This window comes from Rana temporaria, chromosome 5 (genome assembly GCF_905171775.1).
Source record: "Rana temporaria chromosome 5, aRanTem1.1, whole genome shotgun sequence".
Lineage (NCBI taxonomy): Eukaryota > Metazoa > Chordata > Amphibia > Anura > Ranidae > Rana > Rana temporaria.
The window spans coordinates 346,951,232-346,972,525 of record NC_053493.1 but is presented as its reverse complement, the minus strand read 5'-3'; the positions used below and the strand labels follow the sequence as shown (position 1 = coordinate 346,972,525).

Below are 21,294 nucleotides of genomic sequence, written 5' to 3'. Positions count from 1 at the left end.
GTCTTAAAGTGGTTAAATGTTTTTTTTTTATATATATATATATATATATATATATATATATATATACATATATATATTTGTCATGGGGGAGCCCAGCACTCAGGCTCCACAAAAATGGCTCCTGAACGAGGACAAGTTCAGAACAGCTCCGCCTACTGCAACACGTGCTCTGCTTTTACAAGGCGCTCCTATGAGGTGTATTTACCAGAATAAACTCAAGTGCTGAGATACAAACTATTAAAATAATTCACTTCCCCTTACTGTCTGAAGCATCCTCGCTATTTGTGAAGGTTGCCCATTTTCAAAATGGCTACTAAAGCCTCAGACTCCGCCCTCTGCTCGTGTAGGGAGAGCTCTGTGTACAGTTGTCATGGTGACAGCAGAAGCTACTGCGGGTGCTGGGAGGCGGAATGTCGGGTGAGTGAGGTGACAGTGATGGGCTCACAGCTGAATGAAGATAAAAGCAGTATAGAATCAGTGAGTGTAAAGCTCAGCTGAGGGGAGGTGATGGAGTCTCCTCATGGAAATACTGTCTGCCTCTCCAGAGAGTCAGGCTTTGTATTGTGTCATTGTACACACTGTCACAGGGATGTGTGTGTGTTTCCTGCATGGAATGCTGGGTGTTATCCTCATTCACACAGCGCATACAAAAGTGTGTGTGTGGGGAGGGGAATGTACTGTATACCTGCACAGGTGTTCCATGCATCCGCATACAGATACAGACAGTCCTATTCATGTCAATTGGGATGCAGCGGCTGCGCGGACACATGCGCTGCTCCCATACTGACATCCGCTGTGGGTGCGTGTCCCCATACTCTAAAGGCCAGATTCTCAGTGGAGATACGACGGCGTATCTCCAGATACGTCGTTGTATCTCTGCGTTGCGTTGTATATATGCGCCTGATTCTTAGAATCAGTAACGAATAGATATCTGTTAGATCCGACAGGCGTAAGTCTCTTACGCCGTCGGATCGTAACTGCATATTTCCGCTGGCCGCTAGGTGGAGCTTCCGTTGAATTCCGTGTCGAGTATGCAAATTAGCTAGATACGCGAATTCTCGAACGTACGCCCGGCCGACGCAGTAAAGTTACGCCGTTTAAGTTAGGCTTTTCGCGGCGTATAGTTACCCCTGCTATATGGTGGCGTAAGTGCGGCGTAACAATGTTAAGTATTGCCGTCGTTCCCGCGTCGAAATTTGAAAAAGTTACGTCGTTTGCGTAAGTCGTCCGTGAATGGGGCTGGACGTCATTTACGTTCACGTCGAAACCAATGACGTCCTTGCGGCGTACTTTGGAGCAATGCACACTGGGAATTTTCCCGTTCGGGAAAAACGTCAATCACGTCGGGTCACAGTACATTTACATAAAACACGCCCCCCTGATCCGAATTTGAATTAGGCGGGCTTACGCCGGCCGATTTACGCTACGCCGCCGCAACTTACGGAGCAAGTGCTTTGAGAATACAGCACTTGCCGGTCTAAGTTGCGGAGGCGTAACGTAAATCGGATACGTTACGCCGCCGCAAAGATACGCGGTTCTATGTGAATCTAGCCCTAATAGTGTGTGTTCTAAGACGCATACCCACACAGAGGTCAGTATGGCTGTGTCTGTGCGGGCAATGTGTCCCAACTGAGTGGGCATGAATAGGACTGCCTGCATGAGGATACATGGAACACCTATACACACCCCAGGAGGGTGAACACGGCCTCCCAGGGGAGTACATTGTAGTACACCCCCCTGTGACTGAGGCCTTACTGGCAGACAGAGGCGGCTCTAGGCTTTGTGAGGCCTTAGGCAAAACTTGGACATGAGGCCCCACTCACACCCATAATGGGAAAAATAATTCAAGCAAGAAAAATAGCTGCAGAAAATGTACGGATCTAGCATACAGGTGATCAGCACCACTTCCAGGGCACCCTCCTCACCCATCAGACATATTCAGCCAATGCAAGAGAGGGAGGTGAGAACGAGAGGGGTAATAGAGAGGTCCGATGATGACGATGCCAGTATTAATCACAGGCAAATTGGGTGGCCGCAAGGCCCCTGTGAGTGCGAGGCCTTAGGCGACCGCCTTATTTGCCTAATTAGAGAGCCGCCTCTGCTGGCAGAGCTAGCAGAAAATCCTGCGTGACATTTAGGGCCGGTTTACACTGCTGCGTTTCGGGAACCCTGCCAATCCACTGCGGGTTCCCGCATCGCATGTCTCCCAGTTACCCTATGTGAACTGCTGGGAGTGTTAATGACACCCCCAAATCAGTTTGTATATGGCAGTGCGATCTGCAAATAAGGATAGGAATCGGATCGCATTGGGTGTGAACACCCATGCGATCCGAATCTGCTGCGAACCAATAAAAGGGTCCTGTGCGAGTTTGGTTCGAATGCGATGCAAATTCAGTCATACTATCTGTATGGCTGAAATCGCAGAGACATCACATGTGATCTGCAGCGCGGTGCGAATCACATGCAATGTCGCACATCGCACCATTGGAAATCGGCCCTTACACCTAAAGATTTATACACATACAATACATTTAGGGCTGAGCCACACCAGAGGCTTTCCAGTGTGTTTTTTAACCACTTACCTACTGGGTACTTGTACCCCTTCCTGCCCAGGCCAAATGTCAGCTTTTAGTGCTGTCACCCATTGAATGACAACACTGTACTCATATTTCTAAACTTTTTATCATTTTTCACAGGTTTTTTTTTGCTAAACAAATAAAAAAAGACCAAAAATTTAAAAAAAAATAGTTTCCTTAGTTTCTGTTATAAAACTTTGCAAACAGGTAATTCCTTCACTGATGTGCGCTGAAGAGGCTGAATTGATGGGCACTGATGAGGTGGCACTAACAGGCACTGATGAGGAGGCACTGATATGCAGCACTGATGAGGTGGCACTGATAGGCAGCACTGATGAGGTGGCACTAACAGGCACTGATGAGGTGGCACTGATAGGCAGCAATGATGAGGTGGCACTGATAGGCAGCAATGATGAGGTGGCACTGATAGGCAGCAATGATGAGGTGGCACTGATAGGCAGCACTGATGAGGTGGCACTGATAGGCAGCAATGATGAGGTGGCACTGATAGGCAGCACTGATGAGGTGGCACTAACAGGCAATGATGAGGTGGCACTGATAGGCAGCAATGATGAGGTGGCACTGATAGGCAGCACTGATGAGGTGGCACTGATAGGCAGCACTGATGAGGTGGCACTAACAGGCACTGATGAGGTGGCACTGATAGGCAGCAATGATGAGGTGGCACTGATAGGCAGCACTGATGAGGTGGCACTAACAGGCAATGATGAGGTGGCACTGATAGGCAGCACTGATGAGGTGGCACTGATAGGCAGCACTGATGAGGTGGCACTGATAGGCAGCACCGATAGGCACTGATAGGCAGCACTGATGAGGTGGCACTGATAGGCAGCACTGATGAGGTGGCACTAACAGGCAATGATGAGGTGGCACTGATAGGCAGCACCGATAGGCACTGATAGGCAGCACCATTGCTGGAACAAGGCCATCTAGAGCCCAGGGCAAGCATGCCAAATTGCACCCCACCCCCAAGGTGTATGGACAACCCCCCCCCCAAAAAAAAGCACTAATCTGCATGCTTACCCCTAAACATAAATTCACCCTCCTCCCAGGACAAATCCACCCCTCTGCTGAACTCCCGCCCCTCCCAGCACAAATCTCCCCCCCTCCCCCCATCACAGCTCAAATACTTGATCTCCCCAAATCCCCCCAGCACCCATCCCATCTCCAAAAAAAAAAAAAACACTCATCCTACCACAAATCCTCTACTCCTCAAATCCCCCCAGCACCCCCGAGTGCACATCCCCCACTCCAAGTTCTCCCTGCTATCACAAATCTTCCCATCACCAAATGCCACCCATTCATCACCACTGGCACAAATCCCCCCCAAAGAACATTTCTCCTCCTGGCACAAATCCTCTTTCCCCATCCCCTCTCCCAACACAGATACCCCTAAATCACCACTCCTAGAAGAATTCTTACCCCCTGCTGCCCCTCAAATTCTCCCAACCAACACAAATTTCCTTCCCCCAATCTCCTCATATAGGCCCCCCACCTCAGCTATGAATAAGCACTGTATGAGAGTGTGAAACGCGTTAGCCCTTTTTCCTGATTTTTTGCTGTGACATCCATGTTGTGACCAGTTTTTATTAAAAGGAACACATTTTTATTTTTGGAGTGCGGCCGTCCCGGTTCTTTCTTATACATTTTTGCATAGGCCCCCCACCTCACATGATACCATAGTGGCCAGGGCAACCGCTCCTCCTGCCCATCCCATGTCCCAGCCCTGGGCAGCACTGATGAGGAGACACTGATAGGTGGCACTGATGGACACTGATTGGCAGCACTTTTGAGCACTGTTGGGGCTGCACTGATGATCAGGGGCTCTGATTTTCAGTGTAGATGTCACACCTTTCACACTGGCCAGTTACCGGCTTTCCTCTCCTCACAATGTGACAGCACAGCGTGTTTACATTGTGATCAGCTGAGATTGGACACAGCTGATCACAAGGTAAAGGGCCGATATGATTGGCCCTTTACCCCGATCACAGAGTGCACCGCAGTGGGGGCGTGGTTCTGGGAGGATGTCAAAAGATGCCCTCCCAGACCTGCAAGACCACGCTGTAGCCGCCATGTGGCTATATTGCGGTCGGCAAGTGGTTAAACCGCATCTAAGAGGCATGCACAGTATTCCAATGACCTTAGTTCATAGAAGTGTGATCAGTTCCAGTGCTTTCAACAAAAGTACAACCTGCTGCACTTTTTTCTTTTTTTTACATCCGCTCCCGTCCCGCTTTTTTTTTTTTCTGCTGCACTTTTTTCATCTGGAACGCACGTGGAACCGGATTGCACTGGAACACATTGAAAACGTGTAAAAAATGCATAAAAAACATGTAAATGTGTATTCCAGAACGCTGAAACTGTGGTAAGGGCTCAGTCTCAAAGGCAGAAAAAATTGTGCGTTTAGATGTGCACAGCATATAGTTTTGTGCAGCACTATAGGAACCAATGAGCCCATACACACAGTTTGGGCTGGAGTAGGTAAAGGTTAAAAGAGAACTATGTTTTTTTATGTTTTTTGTTTACTTACCTAGGTGGATGCAGTATCGGTCTGATGCTGTATCTGTCCCGCACTGTCTCTGCACTGAGAACCTGAGTGATCGAAAATCGCAGATGGCTCGGTTTTCACAGATCCCCGAACGGAGAGCTGCTGCTTGTAAGTCAGCGTCTCTCCTCTCTGCTTCTCCACGCTCATTGGAGCGCTGAGCTGTGGAGGGGCGGGTAGCGGCAGTCTCAGCATCTCAGTGGCTCGCTGAGACTGCCATCAATCAAGGCAGCTGGCAGATCCAGACTTGGGAAGTCTGGTTGACGCGGTGCCTGGACTGATCTGTGTGACGTCAGCGAAGAACGAACTTCAGACCGCTCTCTGCTGAAAACGGGTCACAGGAGTGCAAAATGGATTGCGCTACAGTGTAACCATAAAATGTCCATCCACAAATGGAAGCCTATACAGGGGGATTAGAAGCAAAATCCAACAGGAGCTACAGAGCATAAAAGAGAAGAGAGGCGCCTCTAAGTGTAACAATATGGGGCCAGATTCACAGAGCAAGTACGCCGGCGTATCTACTGATACACCGGCGTACTTTCAAATTTGCCGCGTCGTATCTTTAGTTTGAATCCTCAAAGCAAGATACGACGGCTTCTGGCTTCGATCCGACAGGCGTACGACTTTGTACGCCTTCGGATCGTAGGTGTAATACTTCGGCGCCTGCTAGGTGGAGTTTGCGTCGTTTTCCACGTCGGGTATGCTAATTAGCTGTTAACGGCGATTCACGAAGATACGCGCGGCCGTCGCATTCTCTTACGTCGTCGCTAGTCGGCTTTTCCCGGCGTATAGTTAAAGCTTCTATTTCTTGGCTTATATTTAGACTTGCCATGTTAAAGTATGGCCGTCGTTCCCGCGTCAAATTTAAAATTTTTTTTTTTTTTTGCGTAATTCGTCCGTGAATAGGAAAGGACGTAACGCACGTCGCCGTTCAAAAAATTACGTCGGTGTGACGTCATTTCGCGCAAAGCACGGCGGGAAATTTCAAAACGGAGCATGCGCAGTACGTTCGGCGCGGGAACGCGCCTAATTTAAATGATACACGCCCCATTTGAATTAGGTGCGCTTGCCGCGGACGGATTTACGCTACGCCGCCGCAAGTTTACAGGCAAGTGCTTTGTGAATCAAGCACTTGCCCGTAAAATTTGCGGCGGTGTAACGTAAATGCAATATGTTACGCCGCCGGAATTCTACCTGAATCTGGCCCATGGTTACTGATTGTTGTACCTTAATGAAATGTAACCATATTGCTACACTTAGAGGCGCCTCTCTTCTCTTTTACACTTAGTTGTGACATGACGCTACTCTTATATCAAGACATTGCTTGTATATCAAGTCAAAATTGCTTGTCTTCCAAAACGCTCCCAAACCAAGTTACTCTCAAACCAAGGTGTGCATTGCAGATCCAGGGTAGGAACAAGCAAGGAGGGCAGCTGCCTCGAGAACAGTGTTTTCCTGTGGGGTATGGGGGGGGGGGCATAGCAAGCTGCTGCTGCACCCTCTTTATCACCAATACTGGGAACTTGCCCTTGATTTGTTCTCCATTGCCTGATTGACAGCTGTATCAGATCTGCCTGGATTAAGCAGCAGTATTCTTTCCCCACCTACACTGACACCTTCCCCACCCAGTGACACCTCCAGCACAGGGGCATTTCTCCCTCCCAGTGACACCACCAGCACAGGGGCATTTCTCCCTCCCAGTGACACCACCAGCACAGGGGCATTTCTCCCTCCCAGTGACACCACCAGCACAGGGGCATTTCTCCCACCCAGTGACACCACCAGCACAGGGACATTTCTCCCACCCAGTGACACCACCAGCACAGGAGCATTTCTCCCACCCAGTGACACCACCAGCACAGGGGCATTTCTTCCACCCAGTGACACCACCAGCACATGGGCATTTCTCCCTCCCAGTGACACCACCAGCACAGGGGCATTTCTCCCACCCAGTGACACCACCAGCACAGGGGCATTTCTCCCACCCAGTGACACCACCAGCACAGGGGCATTTTTCCCACCCAGTGACACCACCAGCACAGGGGCATTTCTCCCTCCCAGTGACACCACCAGCACAGGGGCATTTCTCCCACCCAGTGACACCACCAGCACAGGGGCATTTCTCCCACCCAGTGACACCACCAGCACCGGGGCATTTCTCCCACCCAGTGACACCACCAGCACAGGGGCATGTCTCCCTCCCAGTGACACCACCAGCACAGGGGCATTTCTCCCTCCCAGTGACACCACCAGCACAGGGGCATGTCTCCCTCCCAGTGACACCACCAGCAGCGGGGCATTTCTCCCACCCAGTGACACCACCAGCACAGGGGCATTTCTCCCTCCCAGTAACACCACTAGCACAGGGACATTTTTCCTCCCAGTAACACCACCAGCACAGGGACATTTTTCCTTCCAGTAACACCACCAGCACAGGGACATTTTTCCTCCCAGTAACACCACCATCACAGGGGCATTTCTCCTCCCAGTAACACCACCAGCACAGGGACATACACCATTATACACAGGCTGCTAAAGAGGCATGTCAGCAGCTTCAGGATTTTTTATTAGAAAACAGCATGATTTGTACACTGGGTATCACGGATGTAGTAACACAAATATTTTTATATAAAACAGTTTATAGATATGTACAGTTTTTAAATTAAGAGCAAAATAACACTTTAGATTCATTATTCTGAATAGTCCTGAAGTTATATCTTGTATTAAAGACGTTTTGTTACCATGGTGGATTTTTAATATTTATCTTTGTTTATTTTAGACATACTAAGAAAATCCCTGACATCTAAAGATATGACGTCTACGATGGATAAGACAGTTGCCAGGTTAGACGATACATCTGTAAAAGATTAAAAGGGGACCGAAGTAAAAATGCACGTTGGGTCCATCGCTCCCCTTTGCTGCTGCTATAAAGGAAATAACAATTAGACCCCCAAATACTTACCTGTGTGCCCCGCTTCTGCTTAACTCACATTTTTTCCTATTGGTTGCAGCTGATGGGGGTTCTATGTGAGGAAGGGGGGAGCTGTCAGTTTTGTTTTGTTAGTTTTTTCATTTTTTTTTTTTTTTTAGATTTTGGTCCACAAAGCTGTGTTCATGTTAAAAGTGCTAATAAAAAAGTACTAGCAATAAGCTGCATCATTTGACAGCAAGGATTTTTTTTTTCTAACTGGCTTATCGGAAGAAACACTAAAAATCAGGTAGGTTAACCACTTAAGCCCCGGACGATTTTGTAACTAAAGGACAAGGCCACTTTTTGCGATTCGGCACTGTGTCGCTTTAACTGACAATTGCGCGGTTGTGCAAAAGTGGCTCCCAAACAAAATTGGCGTCCTTTTTTCCCCACAAATAGAGCTTTCTTTTGGTGGTGTTTGATCACCTCTGCAGTTTTTATTTTTTGCGCTATAAACAAAAATAGAGCGACAAGTTTGAAAAAAAAATAATATTTTGTACTTTTTGCTATAATAAATATCCTCCAAAAATATAAAAAAAAATATGTTTTTCCTCAGTTTAGGCCGATACGTATTCTTCTACATATTTTTGGTAAAAAAAATTGCAAAAAGCGTTTATTGATTGGTTTGCGCAAAAGTTATAGCGTCTACAAAATAGGGGATAGTTTTATGGCATTTTTATTAATAATTTTTTTTACTAATAATGGCGGCGATCAGCGATTTTTTATAGTGACTGCGACATTATGGCGGACACATCGGACACTTTTGACACTATTTTGGGACCATTGTCATTTTTAGAGTGATCAGTGCTATAAAAATGCACTGAGAAAATTACACTGGCCGTGAAGGGGTTAACCTGTAGGGGGCGCTGCAGGGGTTAAGTGTTCCCTAGTTAGTGATTCTTACTGTAGGGGGGCGTGGCTTGGTGTGTGACATCACTAATCGTCGTCTCCTATGACAGGGATCAGACAATCCTTGACACTCTCACTAGGAAGCACGGGGAGAGGTTTGTTTACACTTACCTCTCCCCATTCTTCAACTCTGTGACCCGCCGGCGCGGTCACGGAGCTCAGGACCGGGTCACGCAACCCACGGCTGGGATCTTAAAGGGGACGCACCTGTACGCCCTTGTGCCCAGCCGTGCCATTCTGCCGATGTACATCGGCGTGCGGCAGTCCTTAAAAGGGTTGTAAAGGTAACATTTTTTTTCCCTAAATAGCTTCCTTTACCTTAGTGCAGTCCTCCTTCACTTACCTCATCCTTTGATTTTGCTTTTAAATGTCCTTATTTCTTCTGAGAAATCCTTGTGACGGTATTGGTATGATATCCCCGTCAACGTTCCCTTCTTCCCATAACGAAAATCACCCCAATATTCCACGAGAAGGAATATCCCTGGAGTCGCCCAGAAAGCCACACATGCCAAGCTTACTGCTGGAACAACACAGAGTTTAATGTTATATCACACACAGCTTATATGTCATTTCCAAAACTGTTACAATGACAAATCTCCGCCCACCTCTTACACAGTGGGGGGTCTTCAATACAGCTCCTTTGAAATAAAGATATTTCTTTGAACTAATCAGTATCTAGCCGGTTCGGCACCGCATATAGAGAGATAATTACCACAATGAAGCAATCAGCATAATTAACACAAGCCACTTAAACACAGATCTCCTTCACACAACACAATAGATCAATTAACCTTTAGAAATAGTGAGGGGACATTAGCACTTCAATAACCGGAGGGTAATCACAATGGCAAGCAGGGAGAATTAAACTGAGACATATAGGCAAATGTATCACAATGGCCCCCCTTTTTCTCCCTGCTCCGGAAAACCCGGTTGGACCTTCCCTGGTCCAGTAGGGTTGACGGGTTTAGAGCTTTTAGTCCGAGGTTAACTCCGTTTGGCATGACTGACCTCCCTTGGCAACTGCTTCAGACTCAGGTATGCCACCGGGTCGTCAGATCACACGCCGGTCAGTCCCCAAGTCTTTGTGCGATCTGCAAAGTCACCAGAAGTCAGTGTGAAGACGGCGAATGGGTCTGTGCGCCGCCATCTAGGTGTCCCGCTATGGGAGGGGCAGGTTATGGCTCTGAAGTGACAGTCACAGGAGATTCATAAAAAGAAAAAGTTATATTTGTTGAAATGCTGTAGCACTGGTGCTCAGAGTCCGGGGGGGGGAGGGGACTCAGAGCCCCATAAGGTCAGCCACCCCCTGCTCCCTCCGCAGCCGCCGGTTCTCCTCTTTGAGCTTCTCCAGCTCCATCTCCAGTTCATGGAGCCTGGGGGGGTCAGCCCGCTGTGACCTCAGGTGGTTGTTCTCCTCCTCCATGCGGCTTATGCACTCCTCCAGCTCTATGTACTCACGGATCAGATCCTGCTTGCTCATGTCCTGCAGGCTTTCCACGTGGTCCTTCATCATCAGGAACTGGGTGGTGGTGTAAGGGGCCACCGGTGGGCCCTTGGCGAACATCTCGGCCCGCATCTGGGGCGCCCGCTGCGATTCCATCTCCTCCAGTCGCTTCTTCTCCTCCCAGGTCCGCTGGTTATATGACTTCCAGGACCTCTTCTTCTTGGAGGGTAGCTGGCGGTGCCTCTTTCTGCCCAGCTCCCTCCAAGGCCTCTCCGGCTCATGGCTGTCGCCCATGACCAGCTGACAATGGTGTTCCCTGTTGTCCGTAATAACAGATTGTACCATGAGGGCTTCGTAAGGGGTGCCCAATGGTTCTTCCTGACCCAGCTCCTGGGGATCCCAAGCCGAGTCTACACAATGGGCTGCTGCTGGTGGGCGGTACCCAGGTTGAGACCAATTTGACCTGGTGTTGTCATTCATGGGGCAATTCTGCTTGAAGTGACCCAACTGTTTGCACCGGAAGCAGCGTTGTTCGTTGTCCTCCTGGCGTGGGTAGCGAGGGCTAGATGTCATCGGTCTGTTAGGCGGTTGGTATCTAGCGGCTGGTGGGTGTGAGGGCGCCGTTGGTTGTGGAGGTTGTACCCGTGGTGTGACCTGGTTTGTCTTGCGAGTATCCGCATATTCATCCGCCAACTTTGCGGCCTCTGGTAGAGTCATGGGCCTGCGATCTCTCACCCAATCCTTGACGTCCGTCTGGATGTGATTGTAAAATTGCTCCAGGAGCATAAGTTGCAAAATGTCCTCTGCGGTGGTGGCCTGGCTGCTGTTAACCCAGTTAGAGGCCGACAGGGACAACTGGCATGCCCATTCCGCGTAAGAGTCTTTCGTGGTTTTGCGTGAGTCCCTGAACTTCTGTCGGTGGGACTCTGGGGTTACTGCATAACGAGCCAGGAGCACTTCTTTAACCCGGGCGTAGCTATGGATATCCTGATCTGGCACGGTCCGGAAAGCATCAGAAGCTTTGCCTGACAGTTTGCCTGACAATATTGCAACCCACTCTCTTCTAGCTATTCGGTGCAGGTTACATTGTCGCTCAAAATTCGCCAGGTAGTTATCAATTTCACAGTCCTTTTCATCAAAAGCTTTAAAAGCGCTAAACAGAATCTTCCTTGTGTCTGCTGTGCTGTACTCACTGTTCGGAGAAGGTGCGGCTGCTTGTTGGACTGCTGCCAGTTTTAACTGTAGTTCTGCGTCCCTTATTTGTTTATCCTTCTGTAGCTCTGCGTCTCTTATTTGTTTATCCTCCTGTAGTTCTGCGTCTCTTATTTCTTTAGCCTCCTTCGCTAACAGGTCCATCACTCTCAGCACCACATCTGCCGTTGGGTTCGGGCCGAACCACGCTAGCTTCTCTCTCATTAGCTTGTTGGCTGGTGATTCCTCTTCCTGAATCACTGGTGTCTCCATCTCTTGTACTGCTGGCGTTGCTGCAATCCCGTCCTCCTGGTCTATCTCCATTGATTCTGCTATGATGACCCGCTTGGTTTTGTTGCTAGCAATCCTTCCACGAACTTCCAGTAGTTCTTCCAGTGTCTGCTTGGAATCCGGGTGTGAAGGGGAATAGAAGGGAAAAATCCCACCGCTGCCAACCAATTGTGACGGTATTGATATGATATCCCCGTCAACGTTCCCTTCTTCCCATAACGAAAATCACCCCAATATTCCACGAGAAGGAATATCCCTGGAGTCGCCCAGAAAGCCACACATGCCAAGCTTACTGCTGGAACAACACAGAGTTTAATGTTATATCACACACAGCTTATATGTCATTTCCAAAACTGTTACAATGACAAATCTCCGCCCCCCTCTTACACAGTGGGGGGTCTTCAATACAGCTCCTTTGAAATAAAGATATTTCTTTGAACTAATCAGTATCTAGCCGGTTCGGCACCGCATATAGAGAGATAATTACCACAATGAAGCAATCAGCATAATTAACACAAGCCACTTAAACACAGATCTCCTTCACACAACACAATAGATCAATTAACCTTTAGAAATAGTGAGGGGACATTAGCACTTCAATAACCGGAGGGTAATCACAATGGCAAGCAGGGAGAATTAAACTGAGACATATAGGCAAATGTATCACAATCCTCACTTCCTGTTCTTCTGTCTGTAACTCCACACAGTAATGTGAGGCTTTCTCCCTGGTGTGGAGAAAGCCTCTTGAGGGGGGAGGGGGCGATCAGGAGGGTCAGGACACTCTCTACTTTGCAGATAGAGAAAGGAGCTGTGTGTTAGTGGGCGTCCTGACACTCCTGCTCCCCCTCAAGAGGCTTTCTCCACACCAGGGAGAAAGCCTTGCATTACTGTGTGGTGTTACAGACAGAAGAACAGGAAGTGAGGATTTCTCAGAAGAAATAAGGACATTTAAAAGCAAAATGGAAGGATGAGGTAAGTGAAGGAGGACTGTACTAGGGTAAAGGAAGCTATTTAGGGGAATTTTTTTTTACCTTTACAACCCCTTTAAGTGGTTAATGCGGAACTTCACCCAAAAATGGAAGTTCCGCTTGTTTGGACCCTCCCTCTACTGCCACATTTGCCACTTTTTGTGGGGGAGGGGTTTAGCGGGTACCTGGTTTTGCCTTGCATATAAAAAAGGAGACAAAGAAATTTAAGACTGAAAATGTCATGATTGTTATCACATTTGTTTTTTTTGTCCTCTTCCCAGAAATACAGAAACATTTTTATTGATTGAAAATGAATACATAAAGAATCTCCAGAAACAAGTTTATCTCCTAGAACTGGAAACATCTTTCTTATATCCTTTACAGCACAACAAATATATTTGTTCAGTGGAATTGATATGTTTGTTTATATTTTTAACGTAAATTGAGTTTTGTTTATATAAAAATCAATTGCTTCTGTTTTCTATTGTGCACCATTCTTGCGTCTTTTCTTCTGCCTGTCACCAGATGGCGCTATTGTTGTTGTATTTGGATTGTACCCAGGAGGCGTCACTGGGGATGTGAGATCACAAGACACCATGTCATCTAATGTAGTGGCATGGAAACCTACTATCCCTATTTCTCTGGAGAACTAGCTTGGCAAGTATAGTAGAGGAAGAAGAGAGGCATGTTATTTACCCTGTCACTGTATATTCTTTAAATGTTTTACTAATAGTGTAACAGAAGTATTTTTACTGGTAATTTTAGTGTTTGTACGGATTTTGGTATATAAAATGATTTGGCGTTGTTTTAGCAATAACAAAAAACAGGAGATGATCCGATGTCTATGGTGTTCCAGCAGACACAGCAATTGTTGGAGGATCAGCAATTAAACAGACTGGAGAACTCTATGCACTCAGTGTTGTTCCCCCTTAAGATGAGACTAGAGGTGTTCCTAGAGATCCTATCCACTTCTCTTCATAGGCTAAATGGAAATGGTCATCCCATGTTACAATTCCTGTTCCCTAAGGCCCCTTTGAAACTGGTATTCCATCTGTCCATTTTTCATCCATCCGTTGGGCAAACGATTGATTATCCGTTTACATCCACATCTGTTCGGGTTAATTTTTCTAAATGGAGCTTATCTCTGTCCTACTCCGTTTAAAAGTACCTGAATGGAGGTAAACGGTAGACGTTTACTGTCAGCTTCTGGGATGACTCATGGGTTGTTAAGGAGCTGGCATCCGTATCCGAACAACAATGACTCACTTAAAGAAATTAAATGGCAAACAGGTTTCCCCCCAATCCATATCAGACCCCAATCCATCAAATCCAGGACTGGGGGTTGTGGCGGTGAGAGAGGTGACTTATCGAAAGCTGAAAGCCCCCTTTAACAAGCGCCCCCCCCCCCATGTGAATGAAATCACGATGAATAAAACCCCCTGACCCAAACAGAAAAAATCAAGACTAGAGTATTCTGTAACTTGGCTCCCGCCAACAGACATTCTGCTTCCTCCCACTGCTAAAATAAAACGAAGAGGCAGGGTCACCCATTCCAATAAGTCACCTTCTCTGGCCCCCACAACCACCAGGCCAGGGTTGTGGGCAAGAGGCCCTTGTCCTCATCAACATGGACACAAGGTGCTTTACCCGGGGCTCCCCCCATGTTGAGGTTATTTAGCCTGGTTTGGTTCGGGGGCGGTGGTGCCCACACACTTGTCCCCTGGATATGTTTCTGGTAAGGAATTTAGGGGGGACCTCACAACATTTGTTTCTTCATTTTTTTAATGTGCCGAGTGTCTTTCCTTCTCCATAGTAAGCACAGGGGGTTGCTCTCTCAGCACTGATACCATTCACTGAACACCTTATTTTTTATTTAATACAAAGCGTTTTCTGATTGGGTGGGGTGAAGTTACAGGCCAGTGAGGTCACAATCTCCACCTTGTCCAATCAGAAAATTCAAGATATTTGTTAAAAAAAAAAATACAAGGTGCTCTGTGAATGGAGGCAGGGCCAAGCGAGCGACCTCAGCAAAAGTTTAAGAGCAGGCTCTCAATTTTTCAGACGGAAAAAAATCCTTTCGGAAAACCTGTTCGTCTGTATGGAATTCCGGAAGCTCGAAACATTGAATGTCTTTTTCTTTCCTCGTCGTGGTGTTGTACGTCACCGCGTTCTTAACGCTTGAAAGTTCAGAGAACTTTTGTGTGACTGTGTGTATGCAAGCCAAGCTTGAGTGGAATTCCGTCAGAAAAAACATCCAACTTTTTTCCCAACAGAAATTCTGCTCATGTGTACAGGGCATTAGACTCTCCACCCCCAGCCCTGGTGTGTTTTCTGTGACTATCGCTGATCTTGTTACTTTGACAAGGCTTAGTCAGTTAACAGAGTTAGGAAGGGGGTGGAACAAATCCATTGACTTAGAGGGTAAGGAGTGTAATTCCAGCCTTGTGCAGACTCTGTTGCAAGGCTAATGCCCTGTACACATACACACGACCATTTTTCTCGGCAGGAAAAAAAACAAAGTTTTTCCCGACGGGATTCCTCTCATGCCTGCCTTCCATACACACGTTCAGGCCAAATACGCGGTGACGTACACCACGTACGACGGGACTATAAAGGGGAAGTTCCATTCAAACGGCGCCACCCTTTGGGCTGCTTTTGCTGATCCTCGCGTTAGTAAAAGTTTGGTGAGAGACGATTCGTGCTTTTCAGTCCGTTACAGCGTGACGAATGTGCTATCTCCATTACAAACGCTAGTTTTACCAGAAAGAGCGCTCCCCTCTCATACTTGATTCTGAGCATGCACTTTTTTTTCCCCTCGGAAAACCATACACACGGCCGGATTTCCCGACAGGAAAAAGTTAGAAAACATGTTCTCTTTTTTTTTCCCCGCAGTTTTCCTGTGGGGAAAACTGTGATGGAGCATACACAAGGCCGGGATTCCCGGCCAAAAGCTCTCATGGCAGTTTTCCTGCCGGGAAAACCATTTGTGTGTACGAGGCGTAACAGCATAATTTTGACTCTCTGATCATCTTGCCTTGGACAAACACTTTACCTCACCACACCTACAGGGGGAGCCCCAGGTCATGATAACTTTTGCTAAAATATTTATATAATTGCTAAAAAAAAAAAAAGCATTTTGTACAGTATAAATCTATTTCTACTTGATAATTAGCTCACTGCTTTTCCCAGATGTCTGCACTGAGATACAAGAAACATTTCTGGCATCCCTTGGCTAGGAGATACCTTTTGGTGAGATACTCTCTAGAGTTCATCTCCTTCCAAAAAAGCAGACCCTGCAGCTTTTCTCATGGCAATGTGGTGACTGCACCTAGTTATTATAATGAAGACAGGCCCTCCCTTTCAGAAATCAATTCAGGAAAGGACATGGTAAAACAAACCGCTATTATTTCAGAACCAGCAAAAGGTATGGATTTGAGAAACATTTGCTACAACCATATATATACTGTAGTTCATTAAGAAAATGGATCAGTACAAGAGTAACGCCGCATACACACGATCGGATTTTCCGTCTGAAAAACCTTGGATGTTTTTTCCGACGGAATCCCGCTCAAGCTTGGCTTGCATACACACGGTCACACAAAAGTTCTCTGATCTTTCGACCGTCAAGAACGCAGTGATGTACAACACTACGACGAGCCGAGAAAATTAAGTTTAATGCTCCCGAGCATGCGTCGAATTGTTTCCGAGCATGCGTCAGAATTTTGCGTGCAGGAATTGCTACAGACGATCGGATTTTCCAATAGGAGATTTTTCCGTCTGAGAAATTGAGAACCAGCTCTCAATCTTTTGTTGGCGGGAATTCCGACAGCAAAAGTCCGATGGAGCATACACACGGTCGGAATTTCCGTTCAAAAGCTCACATCGGACTTTTGCTGTCGGAATTTCCGATCGTGTGTACGGGGCATTACTTGTACAGTGAGCTTTTGACTCCTGGGCTTCAAGCTGTCACAAAGAGGTCAATGTACAACTATCTAGTTAACTGTAATACCTGACTAGACTAGAGTGTCCATTCATAGCTACACATTAGACCAGTGGTCGCCAAACTTCAGCCTAGTGGCCGGATGTTGCCCTTTGCTCCTTTTTATGAGGCCTTTTGGGGCACTATTTCATACGCTAATATCGACAATGGGGCATGATTCCAGTGACCATACCTTCCAACATTAGAACTTGAGAATGAGGGACACACAGTGAGGTAGAGATTAGTGTTGCTCACGAATATTCGCATTGCGAATATTCGTTACGAATATGGCATATTCGAATATTCGCGAATAACTCGAATTTCGCGGCCAATATTCGCTATTCCGAATATTCGTATTTTTTCAATTTTATTTTTAAAACAGATCACATCCTAGTGATCTCCATCGACGTCTAAAAGCATTGCTGGTGTGATTAGAGACCCTGGGCCGAGTAGCTAAGCTGAGGCGATCCTTTTATGTTGCCGAATATTCGCAATCGCGAATATTCGATTTCCGAATATTCGCGAATACTTTCTCCGCCCTTCTTTTGCATCAGAGCCAATCAGAGTTCTCCTACCACAGTTGTCATAGGAGAGAGTGGAGTGTTTCTGTGCGTTTTTCCAGTGTATCACATCTTCAAAGAATTTTCCATCTTTTGTCCCGTGTCATCATCATTTGCATTTCACCTCTTTAATGAGAATAATAACTGTTTAACATAAAGACATTTAAGAGATGTCAACGTAAACGGTTTACTTGTATTTTCCAAATCTATGGTTATTCAATATTTATTAAACTAATCAATATACAAATTGGTCAAAGTAAACCCTCAAATCTATATAATAATGTATTTATTTTATTAATACCTTGTTAGTTGCAGGGTCCATTACGTAAAACCACACTTTTTCCAAAGGGCAGGTGAAATTGAATGTTTCAAAATTTCGCAATCAGTTTCGCATTCGCGAAATTTCGCAAACATTTTTTTTTGATAAAATATCACGAATATTCGATTTTAGCGAATATTTCACGAATATTCGGCTATATATTCGTGATATATCGCAAAATCGAATATGGCGTATTCCGCTCAACACTAGTAGAGATCTGCAGATCTCTACATGCACTGATGCAAAAAGTGGATGTGGCTAAACTGTTAACAGTGGGAGTGGCTTAAGAGACATTATTAACCACTTGCCTACTGGGCACTTTCACCCCTTTCCTGCCCAAGCCATTTTTCATCTTTCAGCGCTGTCACACTTTGCATGACAATTGCGCAGTCATGCATCACTGCACCCAAATTATCATTTTTTCCCCACAGAGCTTTCTATTGGTGGTATTTGATCACCTCTGCGGTTTTTATTTCTTGTACTATAAAAAAAAGAAGAGGGACAAGTTTGAAAAAAAACACAATATTTTTTACTTTTTGCTATAATAAATATCCATTTTTTTTAAACAAATTTTGTCCTCAGTTTAGGCCGATACGTATTCTTCCACATATTTTTGGTAAAAAAAATCACAATAAGTGTATATTGATTAGTTTGCGCAAAAGTTATAGCGTCTACAAAATAGGGGATAGATTTATAGCTTTTTTATTATTATTTATTTTTTACTAGTAATGGCGGCGATCGGCATTTTTTTTATCGTGACTGCGATATTGCGGCGGAAACATCGGACACTTTTGACACATTTTTGGGACTATTCACATTTATACAGCGATCCCTGCTATAAAATACATTGATTACTGTATAAATGTGACTGGCAGGGAAGGGGTTAACAATAGGGGCGATCAAGGGGTTAATGTGTTTCCTAGGGAGTGATTCTTACGGTGGGGGGAGGGGACTGACAGGGGGAGGTGACCGATCGGTGTCCCTGTGTTTACACACACAGATCCACGGTCCTGCTCAGTTACTGGGCAATCGCGGGTGCCCGGCGGCCATCGCAGCCGCTGGGCACGCGCATCGGGTCCCCAGTGACGCGGCGGCGCTCGCCCCCTAGTGGATTGTGAAGGCGCAACGTCATATGACGTCCACCCAGAACAAGAAGGTCTTCCTCCCGCCGTCATTTGATGGCGGGCGGTGGACAGGTGGTTAAACAAAACTTGGGCTTCCTTGTACCTATAAAATATGCTTTGATTGCTGTACTAAAAGCAAGATTCTCACAGACACATACAGTATAAACAACAGCACAAAAAAAAAAAAAAAAAAGCTTTGATTACACGCGGTTTTACACACATTGATTAAACAGAAAGCTAATGCTTTCGCTGAGCGTACCTTAAAGAAGAACAGGAACTGCTGACAAATCATCTTCCACCCCCTAGTCCTCTCCAGCACAAATCCCCCCCCCCCCAAATCCCCCACACGTGCACACATTTACTTTCCAGCTCTAGCACAAATCCCCCTTCCTAGTACAAAGGCTTCCCCTCCAAACACAAATTCTCTGCCCCCTCCTGGTACAAATCCATACCTCCCAATCGTCCCCGATTTGGCGGAACCTTCCTGAGATTTGAACATAATCCTGGCATCCCCCAAATCTGGGCTGAGTTCCTGAGCCCAGTGCCAGAACAAGTTTCGGCATTGGCACTACTAGCCCACCTGACAGGTGGTGTGCAAGTGCAGTCAACTGGGTCACCTGCCCCACATCTCTTTTGGGGTACCATACGCTATGATTGCCCCCTCCATGACAGCTGGCATCTGTTTCATTTAAGGGGGAAATAAGGGAGCACTGCACTGACCACCAATGTTAGGGAAGCACTGCACTGGCTTACAGTGTAAGGGAGCAATATACTGACCACCAATGTAAGTGGGCACTATATTGACCATCAATGTAAGGGTACACTAAACTGACCACCAATGTAAGGGAACACTAAACTGACCACCAATGTAAGGGAACGCTAAACTGACCACCAATGTAAGAGAACACTAAACTGACCACCAATGTAAGAGAACACTACACTGATCACCAATGTAAGAGAACACTACACTGATCACCAATTTAAGAGAACACTAAACTGATCACCAATTTAAGAGAACACTAAACTGATCACCAATGTAAGGGAACACTACAAGGACCATTAACCCTTTTAATGTCAGGTCCGTATGTCGTACAGACCTGACATCAGGGGGGTTTCACACACAATCTGGTGGCTGCAGCCATCAGGATTGTGTGTAAAACTGATAGGCACACTCCTCTCTGTCAGATGGATTATTATTATTAAACGGTGCTTATAAACGCAGTGTTACCCGTGGGTCTCGATGCGTATTACCATAGTGAGCAGGGAGATTCTGATGTTCTTAATCTACCTCCTATTACATGGATGCATTTGGGCGGCTGTGCTGCAGCCTGATTGCCTCCATACACCCCCAGTACTGCCCCGCCATGTATTCGGGTCTCCGCTTGCCCATCTGCTACCATGGGATTGACATGGCGGGTGCTGGCAGGTGGAGCGGAGGGGAAAGAGTGGACACACATTCGCTCTCCTCCCCTTCTTGCTGTGACCCGGAACGCAACGTGTATGACTTCACTTCCGGTTCAGCCTCTCAGGCCCGGATTCACGTACAGCGGCGTATCTTTGAGCGGGCGTAACGTATCCTATTTACGTTACGCCTCCGCAACTTAGACGGGCAAGTGCAGTATTCTCAAAGCACTTGCTCCGGAAGTTGCGGCGGCATAGCGTAAATAGGCCGGCGTAAGCCCGCCTAATTCAAATGTGGAAGATGTGGGCGTGTGTTATGTAAATGTTATGTGACCCCACGTAAATTACGCTTTTTACGAACGGCGCATGCGCCGTCCGTGGACATATCCCAGTGTGCATTGTTCCAAAGTACACCGCAAGGACGTATTGGTTTCGACGTGAACGTAAATTACGTCCAGCCCCATTCACGGACGACTTACGCAAACGACATAAAATTTTCAAAATTCGACGCGGGAACGACGTCCATACTTAACATTGGTACGCCGCATGTAAGCCTCATATAGCAGGGTTAACATAAATGGCGTATATTTGTACTGCGTCTGCCGGGCGTACGTTCGTGAATTTGCGTATCTAGCTGATTTACATATTTCTAGGCGTAAATCAGCGTACACGTCCCTAGCGGCCAGCGTAAATATGCAGTTAAGATCCGACGGCGTAAGAGACTTACGCCGGTCGGATCTAATACAAATCTATGCGTAACTGATTCTAAGAATCAGGCGCATAGATACGACGGCTCAGACTCAGAGATACGACGGCGTATATGGAGATACGCCGTCATATCTCCTTTGAGAATCTGGGCCTCAGTGTCCCCAGCTAGCATAGCTGGGAGGGTATGTATTGCGATGCGATCTGCAACCCAGAGGAGACATACAAGCTCTTGTAGACCCTGTATGTCTCAATAAAGAGAACCTGTCACCTAAAAATCATCACATAGG

The 21,294-nt window shown here is 46.6% G+C and overlaps 1 protein-coding gene across 1 annotated transcript in view; it reads left to right on the top strand.

Moving 5' to 3' along the window:
* Nucleotides 1-352: 352 nt before the first annotated feature.
* LOC120941194 (myosin-9-like) overlaps nt 353-21,294 on the top strand; it is a 137,120-nt gene continuing 116,178 nt past the window's right edge. Inside the window, exons 1-3 of the mRNA XM_040354492.1 lie at nt 353-417; nt 7,922-7,985; nt 13,198-13,287. Of these exons, the coding sequence (XP_040210426.1) occupies nt 411-417; nt 7,922-7,985; nt 13,198-13,287 (161 nt within the window). The 5' untranslated portion in view covers nt 353-410. The remainder of the gene's footprint in view (nt 418-7,921; nt 7,986-13,197; nt 13,288-21,294) is intronic.